At 34.0% G+C, this 21,779-nt stretch overlaps 1 protein-coding gene and 1 pseudogene across 1 annotated transcript in view; both read left to right on the forward strand.

Moving 5' to 3' along the window:
- LOC145279756 (uncharacterized) overlaps positions 1–21,371 on the forward strand; it is a 47,330-nt gene extending 25,959 nt beyond the window's left edge. The window contains exons 4-6 of the mRNA XM_080131061.1: positions 6,731–6,835; positions 17,486–17,740; positions 21,087–21,371. Coding sequence (XP_079987187.1) covers positions 6,731–6,835; positions 17,486–17,740; positions 21,087–21,341 — 615 coding nt within the window. The 3' untranslated portion in view covers positions 21,342–21,371. The remainder of the gene's footprint in view (positions 1–6,730; positions 6,836–17,485; positions 17,741–21,086) is intronic.
- On the forward strand, positions 15,303–15,447 carry LOC145280594 (U2 spliceosomal RNA; annotated as a pseudogene).
- Positions 21,372–21,779: the final 408 nt, after the last annotated feature.

Consider the following 21,779-nt stretch of genomic DNA (forward strand, 5'->3'; position numbering starts at 1 on the left):
TCCCTCTTCTCCTTCAACTAGGAACTTTTCTACAGGGGGGGGGGTCACTTTTTTCGCCGATATTTTTAAAAGTTATCCTCTTCTTTAGATTGTCTAGCCTTAATTTAAAAAAATGTCGCCTCCGGTTTTGCGGTGGTCGTAACAGCATAAACATTAAGTTTTACCCCATTCTTTTCCTCCTTTGCGGTACGGGTTCGAGCCTGCCTTCCTACTACCACTTTTTATTTTTGCTCAACATACACTGGAACGCCGGGCTGAAATGCTAGTATATAATAGAATAATATAATATATGTATAATATATAATAGTAAAGTAATGTACTTTTAAATAATGATAAAAAATAATATATAATGTATAATATATATATAATATAATAATATAATAAATGTATAATATATAATCTATCTATATATCTATAAAAGTGAATGCGTGTGTGTGTGTGTGTACATTTCGCTGCAAAATAACTCTGTCAATTTTTAGTCTACAGACTCGAAATTTGATGTACAGGGTACTGAGATTTAGTAAAATCTATGTGATCGGTTGTCGGCCAGAAATTTAGCGATTAAGGGGTCAAAGTTCAACGATTTGACCTTTGAGAACTCTACCAAACTCCTCCGACAATTTTGGGTCTAAAAACTTGAAATTTTAGATATAGGTCCCTTAACTTGATTTGAGCCCAAAACAATAAATTTTAAGGGTTCATAATAGGGGTCAAACTTTAAAAAAATTGACCGCTTTTTTTTTTTTTGCTCAACATACACCTCCAAATACCAGGGCAACGCCGGGCACCCATTCTAGTATATCTATAAAAGTGAACGTGTCTGTGTGTCTGTCTGTGTGTCTGTCTGTGTGTCTGTGTACATTTTCCTTCGTAATAATGCTGTTAATTTTAAGTCTACAGACTCGAAATTTGATATACAGGGTACTGAGATTTGAGAAAATCTATGTGATCGGTTTTCGGCCAGAAATTTGGCTGTTAAAGGGTCAAAGTTTAACGATTTGACTTTTGAGAACTCTACCAAACTCCTCCGATAATTTTGGGTCTAAACACTTGAAATTTTAGATATAGGTTCCTTGGACATGGATCTAACTTAATAACTTGATTTTACCCCAAAACAATAAATTTTAAGAGGTCATAATAGGGGTCGAATTTTAAAAAAATTGACCGTTTTTTTTTTTTTTTTTTTTTTTTTTTTTGCTAAGCAAACATCTCCAAACACCCAGGCAACGGCGCGCACCCATTCTAGTATATCTATAAAAATGAACGTGTCTGTATGTCCGTCTGTCTGTCTGTATGTCTGTGTACATTTTCCTTCGCAATAACTCTGTTAATTTTAAATCTACAGACTCGAAATTTTATATACAGGGTATTGAAATTTGGAATTGGATTTTGTTTCCTTGGACAGGAATCTAACTTAATAACTTGATTTGAGCCCAAAACAATAAATCTGAAGGGGTCATAATAGGAGTCAAAGTTTAAAAAATTGACCGTTTTGTTTTGTTTTTTGTTCAGCATACACCTCCAAACACCCGGGCAGCGCCCGGAACCCATGCTAGTATATCAATAAAAGTGAAAATGTCTGTCTGTCTGTGTGTGTGTGTGTGTGTGTGTGTGTATAGATTACCCTACGCAATAACTCTGTCAATTTTTAGTCTATAGACTCGAAATTTGATATACAGGGTACTGAGATTTGGGAAAATCTATGTGATCGGTTTCCGGCCAGAAATTTGGCGATTAAGATATAGGTTCCTTGGGCATTGATCTAACTTAATAACTTGATTTGAGCCCAAAACAATAAATGTTAAGAGGTCATAATAGGAGTCAAAGTTTTAAAAAAATTGACCTTTTTATTTTTTTTGCTCAACATACACCTCCAAACACCCGGGCAACGCCGATCACCCATGCTAGTATATATATAATATAATAATATATAATAATAGATACATGTACTTTTAAATAATGATAAAAAGTAGTATATAATGTATAATATATAATATATATATATATATATATATATATATATATATATATATATATAATATAATAATATAATATGTGTACTTTTAAATAACGATAAAATATAGTATATAAACTCAAGTACTTTCGAAGATATTCATCTTTCTTACTCTACAATAAATAAAATACACAGCTCTATATGGGAGTCCTTAAACAAATTTTCACTAAATTATCACATTAATCTAATTATATACACACATGCACAACACACACATATTAATAAAGTCAAATGTTGTGACATTAGTGATATTATTTTGTTTTTATATCATCAAATAGAAAACAATACACAGATATAAAAAAAGATTTATTCGGTTAGGTACAATAATAGAAGTCCGTGTTGGGTAGCAACAACTGATAAGTGAGTTAAAAATAAAACGCTAATTTTTCGCATTCCAACTCGCAGCTTCAATTGACTTCAAATAGTTTTTATCCTTAAATATACGTGAACTGTAGTCACGTGTTCGAGTTACATTATAACAGTTCATCTAAATGGGACAAGGAAATATTTCAATTAAAATCTACAAAATGAAAAAAAATCTGCATCTCTATGATACTAGTGCATATTGCAAGTGTAATTTGTCTCAATGAATCCACGATATTTATATATTTTTATATTAACATTTGACTACGCACTATAATAAAAAAAAGTATGAAATGACAAAACATTGTTTTTAAATGTTGATGAGCAATTTTGTTTTATGTTTGTGCTTTTATGTTGAAGAATAGATTTTAATAAAATTTTGTGAAATATAAATACACAAAGATTTCTTGATGTCGAATTCTTGGTATATGATAACATAATATTGATTATGCAAAATAAACTTTGTATTCTGTTACACACACACACACATACATACATACATACATACATACATACATACACACACATAGGCAGCATTTTTCATCTGTTTACTTATACCTTTTATATTTTTTATTTGTTTCTCAATCGATAAAAATTTAAAAAAGTTAGAATTAAACAAAAGGTCTTTTATTTAAACAATGTTTGTTTAAATACACACACACACACACACACACACACACACACACACACACACTACGATTAAACATGCTGGACTGTAATACACATGGTCCGGAGTTCGATTACTAGAAACAGTCCAGCTACGCTGAAGAGAGGTAGTTACCTTGAAACATGCATGTACGCAGATTACTGTTTTAAAAATAATAAAGAAATAAACAAAAAATGTTATATACGTTGTAATAAATTATGGGCGATTTTCTAAGTAAATAAAAATGAACTTCGAGACGAAGCCGTTATTTAACGGTATTTATCGTTAAAAAAACATCAACAAGATCCCCTCCTTAACAGTAGAGATTCCTTGATATAAGAGAGCCTTCAACTCCAGTAGTTCCTTCCCCAGAACAGCTAGACTTTGGAATTCCCTTCCGGGTCCCTGCTTCCCCAACTGTACTGACATGCAGAAGTTCAAGTGTAACGTGAACCGACATCTTGCTGCCCAACTCCCTACACAGTACCCCTGATGCTTATGTCCCTGATAGTAGCATCCTACAACAAAGTGGCAATGTGCCTTGTTTAGGGTGAAAATGTAAAAAAAAAAGAATATATATATATATATATATATATATATATATATATATATATATATATATATATATATATATACACACACACACACACACACACATATATATATATTGCAAAAGTTAGTGAGTAGAAAGTAATCACTATCGGCCAGAAAGAATACTCGATCTCAGGTTTTTACTATTTCATTTTTACTATCTATTTGCATTTGTTGGAGATGGGGCATCCAACAGGATACCAGATATTCACCCGCTATTTCAGACACTTAAAACGACAGATTTTTAAATATTTTTTTAATGTTCTAATCGCCCATTTAATTGTGATTGTTTACGTTTTCCTTGCGATTGGTTTACTACGTCTATTCGCCAGGTAGTTTTTAAAACATGTTATGGCCCCGGCTGCTCCTATAATTAATGGAAAGATTGAGATCTTCCTAAGATTCCATTTTCTTTTCATGTCGTACTAAGACCTTGGTATTTTGTCATTCTCTCTCCCTCTCTCTACTTTCTTTAACCCATCATGATTAGTAATGTAATTTAGCATAATACGTTTTCACCTCTTCATCCGCCTGTGTGAGAAGCAGCGTATAGTATATAGTTACATGATATACAGTTCTTCACCGTGGATTTTTGACGGATTTTGCGTAGAGGGATGGTTAAACGAAACAGTCATTTTTTTGCTATATATATATATATATATATATATATATATATATATATATATATATGTGTGTGTGTGTGTGTGTGTGTGTGTGTGTGTGTGTGTGTGTGTGTGTGTTGGAAGTTTTTGAATCTTTAAAACTATATACAAAAAACTTATTTATATATTTTCTTATCATTCGTTCGAAAAGTTAGTAAGTCATTTAATCACCTGCAATCGTTGCATCCTTGCTTTCTCGAACTCACAATAGTCCTAATGTTATTTAAGGGATCATCAGTTTTCTACCATGAAACATGGTTTCCAGGATTTATATATATATATATATATATATATATATATATATATATATATATATATATATATATGTTGTGTTGTATCATAAAGGAGACGAATAATAAAGGAGATCGTGTGTGATCGTCTAGTCAGAGTTAATGTCGTGTGATCGTCTAGCTGTTTTTTTTCTATTAAATGATATGTTCATATGCCGTTGTGTGTGCGTGTGCGTGTGTGTGTGTGTGTGTGTGTGTGGTACATGTATTTTTCAACAGACCTTCTGCGTCTTGGATGTTGCTCCATCTGGAACATCTCGTGTCTTGGAGAGGAGATGGTACCTGTTTTAGTCGAAGGTTCGTTCACTCCAACACGATGAATTTGTTTTATAGTTTTTATTTCACTTTTCAGATGTCTCGCAGAAGATGGAAAGTGAATCTCTGGCTTGCGTGGTACTCTTGGTCTCGTTTCTACACACGTCAGCGTCTCCCCCCAGTGAAGGGGATAAGACGTCTTTGATAGCCGTCCGTCGCCTTCTATGCCCAAACCAAATCTCTACGATTCAGCTAACCTGATCACGTGACTCACACGCAATCCGATCAGCTGATCCTGACTTCCATCAACGTGTCTCAATATGTCTTAAACTGAGGTCTCATTTCACCTCTTTATGAAATCGACGAATCTTCGTCCAAATGTGCCCTTGATCCTTTCTTCCTCATGGTTGTTCAATTGATTAGAGCTTTGTTTTCGTTTTGTAACTAACTTATCTTTTTAGGACATTCTCAAAACTCATTTATCTGCGTGGTTGGCTTCCAAAGTTTTAAGATATACCTTTCATCCACTGATTCACTTGGATTTCCCTACTTGGACCCTTGGAACTTGATGAAGACTTAGAAAATATCAGACTTAACTAACTAACCCTTTTGCGCCAAAATTCCTATTTGTGCACTAAATTCTAGCTAATGGCCCGATTTTTGTGATTTTTCTTTTCTCTCATCAGAGCTTCCAAGATCCAGCAGAGATATCCCACATTCATGCGTCTCTAAAAATATAAGGTATATTTTCCTACGTACTTACGGTATATTTTACCTTTCTCTCACTTCATTATGCTATATGTGATTAGCCTTTGGCCTCTCATAGCCCTTTTTTCATAAGGATTCTCGTATCCTTCCAACGCCTGCATTTTTAATTTATTGTGCCGAGACTTATCCTCTGTTCGAAACCATTACATGCGGCATGCTTTAAAAAGCACACAAGATCGCAGGTTCCCATCTTTATTTTTCTAATTAGGGGCACCTCTAGTGCTTATCATCTCCCTAGCAAGTTACACTTCTTGCGAAAAATGTTATGGGCATCATAAAAAACAAAACAAAAACCAATTGTAAAAAAAAAGAAAATTTCTTTCTTTCGGCTTATCACATCCGAAAACTCTCAAAATACCCGTTTACGTAATTTATCTTGTCCCCTCTCTAAAATTCTAACTGATTTTTACGCCAATCATTCTTTATCAATATCATCTTATTTTTCCTAAATCATTTCAATTCTAATGTATATACCTAATAATGACTACGCATCCGGAGAAAAATCCCACGAAAAAACGATACAAAAAAAATTCTACAACAATTTCGAAAATTAGAATAAATATAAACTGAACCTTTAACTCTTGAAAAACTTAAGAACTAGTTGACCCTTATTCAACCCAGTAATGTGTCTTTTTTTCTTACACTGCTTAAATCTTATTTCTTTCTGTTGTTCCCAATTTTATTATTATTATTATTATTATTACTATCATTATTATTTAATTAACAACATGTAGTTATTTTTTATATTTTTCATTATTTCAATAAATTCCACTAGGCAAAGATTCACTCCTCTTCCATTCTGGGGGAAAAATACATGTCAAGCGCCTTCTACGCCCAAACCAAATCTCTACGATTCAGCTAACCTGATCACGTGACTCACACGCAATCCGATCAGATGATCCTGACTTCCGGTCAACGTGTCTCAATATAATTTACCTCTCTCTCTCTCTCTCTCTCTCTCTCTCTCTCTCTCTCTCTCTCTCTAGATTCATTCTGTAACACACACACACACACACACACACACACACACACACATATATATATATATATATATATATATATATATATATATATATATATATATATATATATATATATATATATATATAAAGATTGTTACATCTTGTTTTTGTTATCCTAGTTGGAATCGGCTTGCAACGTGGAAACACGGATTTTCTGGATGTGGATGTTTCCTGCTCACGTGCACAACTGTTCCGAAACTTCGTGGAGACCAGTCATAATACAGGTCAGTTTATTATTGTGTCATTCTCTCTCTCTCTCAATCTCTCTCTCTTTCCTTTCTATTTCTTTTCAATATCTCGTTCACCATTTCTCCTCTTTCACCCTCTGCCTTCTTCACTATTTCTCTCAGTTTCAACATCCCCCTTTCACTAACCCCCTCTCTCTCACCATCTCTTCTTTTTCACTCATCTTTCTCTTTTACCATCTCTCCTTTTCACTAACCCTTCTTTCACTATCTCCCTCTTTCACTAACCCCCTCTTTCACTATCTCCCTCTTTCACTACCCCCTCTTTCACTACCCCCTCTTTCACTATCTCCTACTCCTTCACAATTTCTTCCTCTTCACCCATCTTCCTCTTTTACCATCTTTCTTTTTCACTATCTCTCTTTTTCACCACATCTCTACTCATAATTTCTATCTATTTTATATTAATTTAACGTTACAATATGTTTGCAGAGTGTATATACGTATAGATATAGATCGTATCACGTCGCGGTCACCACCAATCAGAATATCGGATTCAATTCGTCCAACCAATAATTAACAAAATAACCTTAACCCACAACAATCACCTCTATAATCTATCTTTATCAACCTTTTCTATTGTTTTTATTGTTTTTAAATTTATTTTCCTATTGTTCTACATACTATACATCCAAACTGTACTAACATTATTCTTTGCACCACGGAGGGATACTAGGTATAACTAGTGTTGAATCTGGGAACATGGAAGACTTTGGAGTTATTCCTTAGTTGTCGTTACTCCCGAATCCACACTTGCCAGGTGCAATAATACTTGTTATAGTTCTATCTATGGGTTAAATAGACTCAATCATTTTCAGACTATTTACGTATAATATACGGAGTGATACCCCTAAAATACCCGCATCCATTAAGCCATTAATAAAATTCAAAATCCTTTTACTATATTTAGTACAAATAAACTCTTCACTATCTGCTTGACTTGTTCAACAGTTTTTGTTTCATTACCTTTCACTAACATCCCGGGACACTTTTGATAGTCCCATCAGTAGAAGGTGTGATCACTCTCAACGAACATTAACTCCTCAGATTTATATCTATGGAATCATCTCAAGGATAATGTATATATATAACACTACCCGGACTATTTCTGATCGGAAGAAGATTGTGAAACCATGTGCATCTCCCTTTCGACAATGGCCGACCACAACGCTATTTTCCGCAGTTTTCTTCGCTTTCCATTCTTCATGTTCTGTCTGTGGCATATATAACATTGGCAATTGTCAAGGGCGCAAACACTGGTTTATAAGTATATAAAAAATAAAGGCAACGCAAAAGAAAAAACTGTTTAGATCATTGTGCTTTGATTGCGTGTGTGATACCATTGTAGAAAACGATATTCTAAACGCTAACGTCCACAATTTTAGTTTCAGTTTATCAACTAAGACCCAATTGAGATAACTTGTCTGCCGACGCCATCACTGCCGATCGGTTGATCAGTTCGTTTCCTCATCTGCTAAAACTGTCTGACTAAGTCTCCAATCACTCCAATCCCTTTCAAGGTCCCCCTAAGCCGCCAACCGTTGTCAGCTCACGCAAATTCGAAACTATCTCCAAACTAACTCTGACTCCTAAATTCATTGTCCGGTTTTTGTCTTAGTCACCGCCACACCTGATTAATAGAAACTGGCTACTCCACGCTTTCCCCGTCAGCTGTGAGTGACTGATTATTCTGAAACTGACATCCAAGAGTGAGGCGTTTTCCTGTCTCAAGAATTTAAAAAGATAACGGCGCTCCTTCCCCATTGCCCTTTTACTAAAATAACTTCCTATACTTTTGCTATGCTGATGAACCATTTCCTCCTATAGTCGGGTTCTTGACTCTGAGCCGGGGGGGTGTCCATTGTATCACAAGATCATCGCAGCCTAAATCAGGGTCATGACAAGAGAAGGTGTGATAGTTATTGACAACCTTGCACGTCCCATTTACGTATGCTTGTCATTGAATGGCGCTAAACAAAGGCTGAAATATGGCGCACACGTAAGCATAGGCTGAAGTTTACTTATACCGTATTTCTAGAGTGTGATTTTTACGAACGATTCAATCGGGTAGTATTTTTTTAAGTAAAGGGGGAGAATCGCTTTGTATATTCCTAGAAAAGGTAAGTTAATCTGTAGATACGATATCCGTTCCAAAAGTAATCCCTTCTATTTTTTTATTTTGTTCGAATGGATCAGAGGATTGCAACTTGCATTGTTATGATGCCTGAACTTATGAATTCATTACTTTAAAGTTTCATCTCTCTCTTGCAGATATTGACGGTGTGAGACTTTAAGAAAGCAACCCCTGTCATAGACCTCAGAAGCAGAGATGCGTCATTGAATTCCTGATAAAAGTGTATTGAGAATAGTGGTGATTATGTAGAAAAATAAATTCTGGAGAACAAAAGGTCGCTTGTTTTAATAAAGTTTCGTCTTCAACTTTTGGGGTTAAAAATAGGAGGGTTTACCTTCGTGTTTTAAAATATCAAAGTACTGGAGAAAACACCACTTGTTATATAGCTGTTTCATTGAGAGAGTATCTTAGAGAGAGAGAGAGAGAGAGAGAGAGAGAGAGAGAGCGAGAGAGATGTTGTTGTAGAGAGATTCAGAGAGATTGTTCGTTTATAAAGAACTAGCAGGGCTACCCGGCGTTGCTCGGGACCGTATAAACAATGAAAAAACAAAAGCAGATATTGAACATATGTTTGATTCTTAGGGGAGAGGAATCTTTCATCTCTATGTATTATTTGTTTTATCTACCCTAGGACTGATATTGTTCATGTTTTATCCCTAGCATAGGTAATTTACAGCATGTATATGAAATTGTTTTACCTTAGGGAGAAGAGAACAGGTAATATACAACATAATGTGTCTATATTACATCCCTGGCAACGCCTAGAAACCAGCTAGAACATGTATTTCAGTCAATCTTTATTATATCCTGGGCTATGCCGGGAAACCAGCTAATCTCTTTTTAGTGACTTGACCACCAAAATACCTCCCTAAGTGTGTCCTTTCTTTTGAACTTATTAGATATAGGTATCTAGAAATGTGTGTGAAATTTTGTTGAATGCATTGTTCACTATGATTTTCTTATTGTTCTACACAATATCAACTGTAGCGAAATAACACAGTAAACTTAGTGTAGTGTTAGAATAAAGAGCAAAGGAAAAAATTAGAATCATATTTTGTAATTGCAAATCTAAATTTGCTAGCATGTACCAGTATTTGCCAGGTTGTGGAAATTTGGAACTTATAACATATGTAGTGGCCTTTTCCTAGATACCTATTGCTAAAAATTATACTTTCATTTTGTTAGAAAAATCTCTCTTCAGATGCCCTGCATCATTCAAAATAAAAACAAATATTTTTATAATTGTTTCAGTATATTGCTACACAATGTGAAAGTTTTTAACGTTTGTAAAAAAAATCATGAATGTGCTTATATTGCAAAAAAGAAAATATCAGTGCACAGTATTGAAAGTGTTTGAGATTCAAAAGTCTGTAACATTTCTACTAACTTCATAAGATGTCATGTGAGAAACTGAATTGAATATCAAGACATTATCTGAAGCGTTTTTATTTTGGTGTAACATATGTGTTTACAGTGAACCTTAACTTTTAATAAACAGATTGGTATGCAATGACATAGGCTAAGAATCTTTAAAATATATATAAATTGGAAAAATGTGTGAACAAATGAAAAAAAAATGATCCGCTCCACTTGATGACATCAAGCACAGTAATATTTTAGTGAAGAAAATATGAAATTGATGTTCAGTGATTAGTTTGGATGAATGAGAAAATGTAATTGTTTGATGCATAAAAATAACTCAGTTGCTGTATTTGATATTAAGCAGCAAAATATAGTGATTTGAATATTTGGGAAAACATCAAACCAGATTATGTAAAAAGAAAAAAAAAAGATGAAATTAGAAAATATATATTTTATGTTTATGAGTTCTGCCAATCAAAATTTTGTGGCAGAAATTGGGTGATTACCATGCAATTTTATTTTGGTAAAATTCTTAAATTATTAGAATGTTTATTATAATTTCTAATTAGTGACTTGTTATAATCAAAATCCGCCCTAAAGAGTGTCCTTTCTTTTATTAGGTATCAGAGTAGGTATCAAGATTTCTACTTCTATACAAATGTGATATTTCAGATCTGTACATAAAAAATTTGTTGAATATATAGGTTGAGAATTGTTCTGTGTCGCTCTCTCTCACACACACACGCATTCTCACTTTTATAGATATAATAGATAGATTACTCTAGATATATTTCCATATGTCTGAATACCCTATATACAAATTTTCAAATCTGTAGATAAAAAAATTTGTTGAGTATATAGGTTGAAAATTGTTCTCTCTCTCTCTCTCACACACACATTCTCAATTTTAGAGATATAATAGATAGATTATGCTAGATATATTTCCATATGTCTGAATACCCTATATACAAATTTTCTAATCTGTAGATCAAATATTTGTTGAATATATAGGTTGAAAATTGTTCTTACTCTCTCTCTCTCTCTCTCTGGCTACCTCACACACACATTCTAACTTTTATAGATATAATAGATAGATTATGCTAGATATATTTCCATATGTGTGAATACCCTATATACAAATTTTCTAATTTGTAGATAAAAAATTTGTAGAGTGCATAGGTTGAGAATTGTTCTCTCTATCTCTCACACACACACATTCTAACTTTCAAAGATATAATAGATTATGCTAGATATATTTCGATATTTCTGAATACCCTATATATAAAAATTTGTTGAATGTATAGGTTGAGAACTGTTCTCTCTCTCTCTCTCTGTCTCTCTCTCTCGCTCACACACACACACATTCTCACTTTTATAGATATAATAGAAAGATTATCCTAGATATATTTCTATTTGTATGAATACTTTATATACAAATTTTAAAATCTGTAGATAAAGAATTTGTTGAGTATATGGGTTGAGAATTGTTCTCTCTCTCTCTCTCTCTCTCACACACACACACACATTCTCACTTTTATAGATATAATAGATTATGCTAGATATATTTCCATATGTCTGAATACCCTATATACAAATTTTCAAATCTGTAGATAAAAAATTTGTTGAGTATATAGGTTGAGAATTGTTCTCTCTCTCTCTATCACACACATTCTCACTTTTATAGATATAATAGACAGATTATGCCAGATATATTGAAATATGTCTGAATGCCCAATATACAAATTTTTAAATCTGTAGATAAAAAATTTGTTGTATACATAGGTTGACAATTGTCCTCTCTCTCACACACACACACATTCTCACTTTTATACATATAATAGATAGATTATGCTAGATATATTTCTATATGTCTGAACACCCTATATACAAATGTTCAAATCTGTGGATAAAAAATTTGTTGAATGTATAGGTTGAGAATTTTTATCTCTCTCTTTTTCTCTCTCTCTCTCTCGCTATCTCACACACACGCATTCTCACTTTTATAGATAAAATAGATAGATTATGCTAGATATATTTCCATATGTCTGAATACCCTATATACAAAGTTTCAAATCTGTAGATAAAAAATTTGTTGAATATATAGGTTTAGAATTGTTCTCTCTCTCTCTCTCACACACACATTCTAACTTTTGTAGTTATAATAGATAGATTATGCTAGATATATTTCCATATGTCTGAATACCCTATATACAAATTTTCTAAACTGTAGGTAAAAAATTTGTTGAGTATGTAGGTTAAGAATTGTTCTCTCTCTCTCTCTCACACACACACACACACACACAAGTTCTCACTTTTATAGATATAATAGATAGATTATGCTAGATATATTTCTATATGTCTGCCTACCCTATATACAAATTTCCAAATCTGTGCCCAAAAATGTGTGGAATATATAGGTTGAGAATTGTTCTCTCTCTCTCTCTCTCTCACACATATTCTCACTTTTATAGGTTATATAGGTTGAGAATTTTTTGCTCTTTCCATCACTCACATTCACACTTTTATAGATATAATACATAGATTATGCCAGATATATTTACATATGTCTGAATACCCAATATACACATTTTCAAATCTGTAGATAAAAAATTAGTTGAATATATAGGTTGAGAATTGTTCTCTCTCTCTCTTTCTCTCTCTCTCACACACACATTCTCACTTTTATAGATATAATAGATAGATTATGCTAGATATATTTCCATACGTCTGAATACCCTATATCCAAATTTTCTAATATGTAGATAAAATATTTGTTGAATATATAGGGTGAGAATTTTCCTTCCTCTCTTTCTCTCTCTCTCTTTCTCACACACACACAAGCTGAAAATTGTTCTCTCTCTCTCTCTGACTCTCTCTCTCTCTCTCACACACACACACATGGTCATTTTATAGATATAATAGATAGGTTATGCTAGATATATTTCTATATGTCTGAATACCCTATATACAAATTTTTAAATCTGTAGATAAAAAATTTGTTGAGTATATAGGTTGAGAATTGTTCTTTCTCTCTCTCTCACACACACATTCTCACTTTTATAGATATAATAGATTATGCTAGATATATTTCCAAATGTCTGAATACCCTATATACAAATTTTCAAATCTGTAAAGATAGAATTTGTTGAATATATAGGTTGAGAATTGTTCTCTCTCTCTCTCTTTCACACACATTCTCACTTTTATAGATATAATAGATAGATTATGCTAGATATATTTCCTTATGTCTGAATACCCTATATACAAATTATCAAATCTGTAGATACAAAATTTGTTGAGTATATAGGTTGAGAATTGTTCTCTCTCTCTCTCTCACTCACTCACTCACTCACTCACTCACACACACACACACACATTCTACCTTTTATAGATATAATAGATTATGCTAGATATATTTCCATATGTCTGAATACCCTGTATACAAATTTTCAGATCTGTACATAAAAATTAGTTGAATATATAGGTTGAGAATTGTTCTCTCTCTCTCTCTTCTCTCTCTCTCTTTCACACACATTCTCACTTTTCTAGATATAATAGATAGATTATGCTAGATATATTTCCATATGTCTGAATACCCTATATACAAATTTTCTAATCGGTAGATAAAAAATATGTTGAATATATAGGGTGAGAATTGTACTTACTCTCTCTCTCTCTCTCTCTCTCTCTCACGCACACATTCTCACTTTTATGGATATAATAGATAGATTATGCTGGATATATTTCCATATGTCTGAATACCCTATATACAAATGGTCAAATCTGTAGATAACAAATTTATTGAATAGATAGGTTGAGAATTGTTCTCTCTCTCTCTCTCTCGCAACCTTACACACACAACCACACGCAAACATTCTGACTTTTATAGATATAATAGATCGATTATGCTAGATATATTTCCATATGTCTGAATACCCAATATACAAATTTTCAAATCTGTAGGTAAAAAATTTGTTGAATATATAGGTTGAGAATTGTTCTCTCTCTCTCACACACTCACATTCTCACTTTTATAGATATAATGTATAGATTATGCTAGATATATTTCTATATGTCTGAATACCCTATATACAAAGTTTAAAATCCGTAGATAAAAATACGTTGAGTATATAGGTTGAGAATTGTTCTCTCTCTCTCTTACGCACACACACACACACACATTTTCACTTTTATAGATATAATAGATAGATTATGCTAGATATATTTCCATATGTCTGAATACCCTATATACAAATTTTCAAATCTGTAGATAAAAAATGTATTGAATATATAGGTTGAGAATTGTTGTCTCTCTCTCTCTCTCTCTCTCTCTCTCTCTCTCTCTCTCTCTCTCTGGCTACCTCACACACACACACATTTTCACTTTTATAGATATAATAGATAGATTATGCTAGATATATTTCCATATGTCTGAATACCCTATATACAAACTTTCAAATCTGTAGATAAAAAATTTGTTGAGTATATAGGTTGAGAATTGTTCTCTCTCTCTCACACGAAACTGTGCGCTCGGCTTCTTCCCCCCCTTCCCACCCCAAATGCTTTGGAAACTGTGCACTGTTTTTGTTGGTTTTCAAGCTGCCTCTTCCCCCCCCACACACACAGTTTAACAGTAGTAGGAGGTCAAGAGAAAGAGGGTGAGAGAGAGAGAAGAGTAAGTTGGTGAGAGAGAGAGAAAAGAGAAAGAGGGTGTTGGTTTTATATTTTTATTATCGTCTAATATTTTGAAAGCTGAATTTCTAATAAAATGTGCATCTATAGGAGATAATGCCTGGGAATGTGTTCCCCCCCCACACAGTTTAACAGTGGTGTGACGTCAAGAGAAAGAGGGTGAGAGAGAGGGAAGAGTAAGTGGGTGAGAGAGAGAAAGAGAGAGAAAAAAAAGAAAGACGGTGTTGGTTTTGTGAAAAAAGTTGTTATTTACAATTGTTCGCATTCTTGGCCTTTTGGTCAAGATCAAAGTGTAGTATCTGTTCTTCAGATGCTGCACTTCTATTTCTTGTTCTCTTTCGGTGGAGGAGAAATCCTCCACGACTGAGACAATTTTTATTTTTGTCCCTGGTGTCTAACTCTGTCCCGTGGGGAGGCATAGTAAATAGGTACAATTGTTCGCCATTAGTGGATGTTGACGTCACGTCACGTGACATGACTAAGCGTTTTTTTTTTTTAGTATGAATAACATTTTTTGTTTTAATTATAAAGTCTACACTTAATTTTATAGAAAATGCTGTATATATAATAGAAAAAAAAAATTACTGGTTTTGTTGGATTCAAGTGGATCCCCCCCCCTCCAGTTTAAGAGATAGCAGGTCACGTGGTAATATACAAAATGGCTAGCGTAAATATAAAGATCGGTTTTTTTATCGACGAATATTTTGAAAGCTGAATTTTTTTTTATTCCTGTACATTTTTTCCTGATATTTTTCGTTAAAACTCTTGTATAAATACTATTTTTAACCAGTTAAATACGTTGGAGACATTGTCATGGAGTTTAATAATCTCTAGAACAAAGCAGAAGAGAAATTACAAAAGTATCGGTAAAACAAAGTGTTTGTTTACATTTGTTCGCCATTACTGGATGTTGACGTCACGTCACGTGACATGACTAAGCGTTTTTGGATTATGTAATATTAACATTAAAATGACAGGTTTTTTGGGGGGCCCCCCTAGGAGAGAAATGATCAGTTCACCCCCTTTTAATGGTCCGTTTGGTGTGGAATTTCGATATTTGTCATGCGGGTGATCAAGGTTCAATATGATACATAATTTGTCAACTTTGGTTGTGTCTGTCAAAAGTTTGAGCTGACGTCACGTCACGTGACACGTATTGAATAACGTTAAAATGACAGGTTTTTTGGGGGGCCCCCCTAGGAGAAAAACGATCAGTTGACCCCTTTCTACTGGTCCGTTTGACGTGAAATTTCGATATTTGTCATCCGGGTGATCAAGGTGCAATATGATACCAAATTTGTCAACTCTGGTTCCGTCTTTCAAAAGTTTTAGCGTTACAAACAAACATACATACATACATACATACATACATACATACACACCGATTTTTGCCTTTTATATATATAGATGTCGTTGTTTCTGTTATGAAACGATTCATATATATTGAAAATATTCTTTACTTAGAAGTGTTGACATGTGAAGCTCTTAGAGTGAGGAGATAGTGTTCAGATAGTCTTAGTGTAGATATGAGATGTAGATTCACATTGTGAATATGAGATGTGTATGTCACGACATTTTATAACACAAACATATAGGCATATAATAACAATTCACCTTACCTTTTTGTAAGAATCACAAACACAAAGACGAGCTTTATCAAAACACATGATGGGTTTATTTCTTCACGACCGGCCGTGGTTTTCTCATCAAGAATTCAAAGCTTCACATTTTAGTTTCAAAGTGACCGTCTCGCTTCCTAGATGTTCGAATTCCCAGACCCTCTCTGAGTTTCTCACTGACCGTCCCTCTAACTAACTCTCACTTCCTATATTGAGAAAGCCATGCATGTCCGGCCAACGTGACCAAACTTTCACGTGCCCTCACATGCGCGAGTTGCACGTTTCCCGAACATTATGATTTCCCAATAACCTATTTTTTCTTTGATGTTTTTACAAAGGAATTCAACCTACATATCTAATTTATTTAACCCATATTTTATTATCCACATTCTTTCTAACAATTGAATAGTTTATTTATTATTTATTTCATCAGAATTAACAATTTACTGGACATTCCATTTAAACCTATTGTTCTTTAAAACTTATATCCAAGGTTCGATTTCTGCTTTCTCTCATTTTATTTTCATTTTAAGTAATCTCTCTATTTTTATACTTACATGAAAAGGGGACAGCCCTTATCATGTGACACACTTAACAAAACGATTGAATTCGTCATAAAATGACAGCAAAAAGGGTTGATATTTTATTTACCTTTTTTCCAAGAGGTAGACACAAGGTTAAGTGTGGGGTTTGATTAGAGTATTTCTGTGAAACGAACTTGATTCGAGAACCCCTTAAAAAAGGGTCGGTATGCCATAACACAAAACCACTAAAGGAAACCTAAATTTAAATTAAAACTTTGTTATTTTTATCATTTTTCAGTTGGCTTTGGCAGAATTCGGTAGCGTGATGTGGATCAACTCGAACACAAGGTTGGTAAAAGGCCACTTCCAAAGTCTTCTTAAAGAATCAGAAGAAGAGGACCTCGTGGTGCTTACATCGAACAAGCCATACTCCACCTATTCTGTCACGCACCCCGATATGTACGGGTACCTACCCACTAATTTAGAGATGCTGAAGAAAACCAGTCACCTGGAGATTCGACTTGTTATTATCCACAACACTAAACGTATCCAGGTGAGACGAAAACAAAACAAAATATGTTTTTCTTTTACTAGTGGGGTGTCACTGCTAATCAAGGCTCAAAGGCTACTCGAGGATAAGGGTTAATAAGTGTCAGGTAGTTTGTGAAACAACACTGATGATTAGTGATGGTGAAACTTAGGTAGTGTTTGATTATTTAAGAGAACAGTTCAACAGAAATTTGTTTACATTAAACTTGAAAACGGCCATGTTATAGTTAGATGGGAAGCAGCTCAGCAGTATTGTGTTCCACAGACGGATAATTCTAGGACAGAAACTATGATGGAGTTTTCGGTTAGTTTTAGACACAGATATATAATAAGGAAATTTGTTGGCAGTTGTTGTTGCTAGATGAGTTCTACAGGATGGCGGTAGTTGAGCCCCTGCCATGGAAATAACGATAGAGCGGAGATAGATTCACTACGTCTCTTCTGTGAGAAAGAAGAAGCTTAGAGAAGAAGAGTGCTTTCCGACTAAATTTCGGTTTAGCTTTAGGTACAGCTATATATTAATACTAGCAGGCCGCCCGGCATTGCCCGGGCGTAAAATATATTTATATATTTAAATATGATATTTTGATTAATGCAGACTTCGTATTTATTATTATATTATATTGGACCTAATATATAGTAATGACTTAAAAAGTTTAAAAAAAAAAAAAAAAAAAAAAAAAACACCACCGAGAATCGAAACCAAAACGTTTAGCTTACGAGTTACTTTTTTCTGGAATATCTGTATGAATATAATTACACGTAATAGTTAACAAGATGATCATCCCATAAGAAAACCGAAAAAAAAAGTAATAGGGAATTAATTAAAATTAGTAGGACCTGTGGAAATTCCACAGGGGACTCATTCATATGTAATATATTGATGTTGGCATTCTGTAGATGTTCAGTGTAAATGGAGCCATAATCGAAACTGAAACCAAAACTTATAAAGAATTCTTGATAAATTATTTATTAAAAAAATAGATTACTGGAGTGCCATTAGTTATTATCGAAACCGAAACTAAAACTTATGAAGAATTTTTGATAAAATTATTTATTAAAAAAATAGATGACTTAAGTGCCATCAGCCATAATCGAAACCGAAAACAAAACTTATGAAGAATTCTGTGTAAAATTATTTATGATAAGAAATGGAAGAACATAACATTTAAACGACCCGGATGTAAGCGTGACACAGAAAATAACACACGCTACTGTATTAATATATAGATGAATGTTTAAAAGAATATGCAAATTAGCTAGATCTTTTGCAGATGAATGTAATTCCACGGCCCATATATAACAAAGTTGCATTTTCTTTTTAAATGAATAGAAAGAATCTCATCTTTTTTCTTTCTTGACCTTCGGACCAAGATCGAAGTGTGGTATCTGTTCTGATGCTTCACTTAAGTTAATTGGTCCTTGGTCAATGTAGGGGAAACCCTTCATACTGAGACAATTACTATTTGTGGATACTGCCAGAGTGCCCCTTTTCCCCTTTGTTTTAGGGGAGCTAGTTTCCCCCCTTCCCCCATCACATTAAAAACAACCTTGTGTCCCATTTGCTTTCGTGGGGAAGCAAATAAATACCTAAATAAATAGAAAAAAAGGGGTTTTATATCAATACACACAAAAAAAGCAATTTTATAAGAGTACCGATACATGTGTCTTGCCCGTTCGTTTGCATTTGACAATTTAGTTAATTCGTGACCATAGCAACACAAACGACATGATTAGGTTGCAGCTATCAGTAGAAACATTCAGACAGAAGAAGGGAAAACCCGGGTTAAAAAAAAAACAGGGGAAGGAAGAGGAAATTAAAGCGTATTTATATATGAATAAGTGATAGAAACGGGCTAGGTATTTCTCTCACGGCGAGGAAATGTGACATAAGGGTCGAAAAGTGAGATTGAAGAGCTGTAACATAGCGCGGACAGCTATATATGCAAATACTGAGCCATGAGCGAAATGACGTCATGGTAAGGGAAAAAAAGATTATAAAAAGGCGAGAGCATGTGCAAGAAGCCGATCATGCTAAACACATGAATGACGTTTCGAGAAAACGATCACAGCCGTAATGAGAAGTCACGCGCGGCGGGAGAATAAGGAAATTATATCGTTGGTCAAGATCAAAGTGTAGTATCTGTTCTTCAGATGCTGCACTTCATTTTCTTGTTCTCTTTCGGTGGAGGAGAAATCCTTCACGACTGAGACAATTTTTATTTTTGTACCTTTTCTCCACGTTAAAAAACGACCCTGGTGTCTAACTCTGTCCCGTGGGGAGGCATAGTAAATAGGTACAACGGGGAAAAGCGAGTTGAAGCTCTTTCCTATTCTTTATCGATTTTACGATTAAGAGTACAGTGTATTGATTTCGAGACAACGTTATAGAGCCGCCGCCCCAGAGGAGGAATATCCTTTTCCTACAGAATGTGCTAGACTGTTAAGTTTAGGTCCGAGATAAAATAATCGCCCGACTAAAGCTGTTATATCAGTAGAGATAGATAGGTAAATAGATAGATATATAGATAGATAGATAGAGAGAGAGAGTGAGAGAGAGTGAGAGAGAGTTTTTCGTCGACGCCAAAAACGCCAAAGTCTAGACTATTGTTGAGATAGTTTGGCTGTCAAGGGGTCAAAATTCAATGATCTGACCTTTAAAAACTCTACCAAACTCCGCCAATTTTGGGTCTAAACACTTATTATAATAATAATTAAATACCTACAGACACTAGTGTTTCATCTTTTCGGAAATCATCAGTGCAGGATGACACGATTACTGCCGATCGGGAGATTCGAACCCGGCAACGAAGTTATCTCTGACTCCATTAGCAAGGAACAAATCATCTCGGCCAACCTTGACTGCGAGAAATATAAATTTATTTTTAAATGTTTTAACGTCTGTTAAAGTGATCTAATGATTTGCGATATGATCTGCGCATGCGAGCTAAAGTGACCGACTTTATTTCAACTGTAAAGTGCTCAATATATATATAAAGAGAGAGAGACTGTGTGTGTGTACGAGAGAGAGAGAGAGAGAGAGAGAGAAAGAGAGAGAGAGAGAGAGAGAGAGAGAGAGAGTACACCAGTTTTCAATTGTACCAGAAGAGACACTTTTATGTTATTAAAATATTAGAAGATTCTAATTAATACAAACGTGAACGTTCTTTTTTTGCCTTTTATCTTACATAATGAGACTGGGGGTAAAAAAGAAAAAAAAAGGCATGGTTATAAAATACAAAAACAGAAATATTTATGCTAAAATATAAACGAAACAGATCCCGGGTAATGGCGGGGTATTACAACTAATGTTTATGTAAATGTATCCCTTTTTTTTTCTTTTCTTTCAGAACAAACTTCTTAAATGGTTAATCCTGTGCTCCTTGGAGAAGTCTTGTCTCGCCCCCACAGGAAGCCGACACAAGTGCGACCCTCCTCTCACGAAATCCGTTTATGCCAACTGCCATCGGTACGACGAATCTGCCATGAATATTCTGTTGAAAAATTATTTCGGATTTAAGTTGACATCATTCGCTCGGGAGGACACTTTCACAATGAACGCGGCCGACTGGAAAGGCATTCCGAATATCAAGAAATGTCGCTAGAAAAATAAATTATTATTTATTATCTTATTATTCAACGTCTTTTTTTTTCTTTGTACTTATGTGCGTTAGGCTTTCGCGAAGAGTGTCCACCTGTTGGAAGACGTGATTCCCCTTACACTCAGGTTAGGATATTTTTTTTACAAGGGAGCTTCAACTTATCAAGGCCCGAAGACCACTCGAGGATAAGAGTTAATAAGTGTCAAGAGGTCGGTGAGATAATATCTTAATGATGTGTAATGGTGAAACTTGGGTAGTGTTTGCTACAATTTTAAATAAAGTAGGAAGAAATATATTCGTTTTATTTAAAGAATATTTAATCGATATTAACTATTTTTTGTGAAAAGAGATTTGTTTTTAGTACTAGTATTGACTCCAAAAGAAATTTATTATTGCAAATAGAATATTATTAGAATTCAATCATACAACTTGATGTCGAAA

The sequence above is a fragment of the Euprymna scolopes genome, chromosome 7, assembly GCF_053919585.1.
Source record: "Euprymna scolopes isolate OS-2025 chromosome 7, ASM5391958v1, whole genome shotgun sequence".
Lineage (NCBI taxonomy): Eukaryota > Metazoa > Mollusca > Cephalopoda > Sepiida > Sepiolidae > Euprymna > Euprymna scolopes.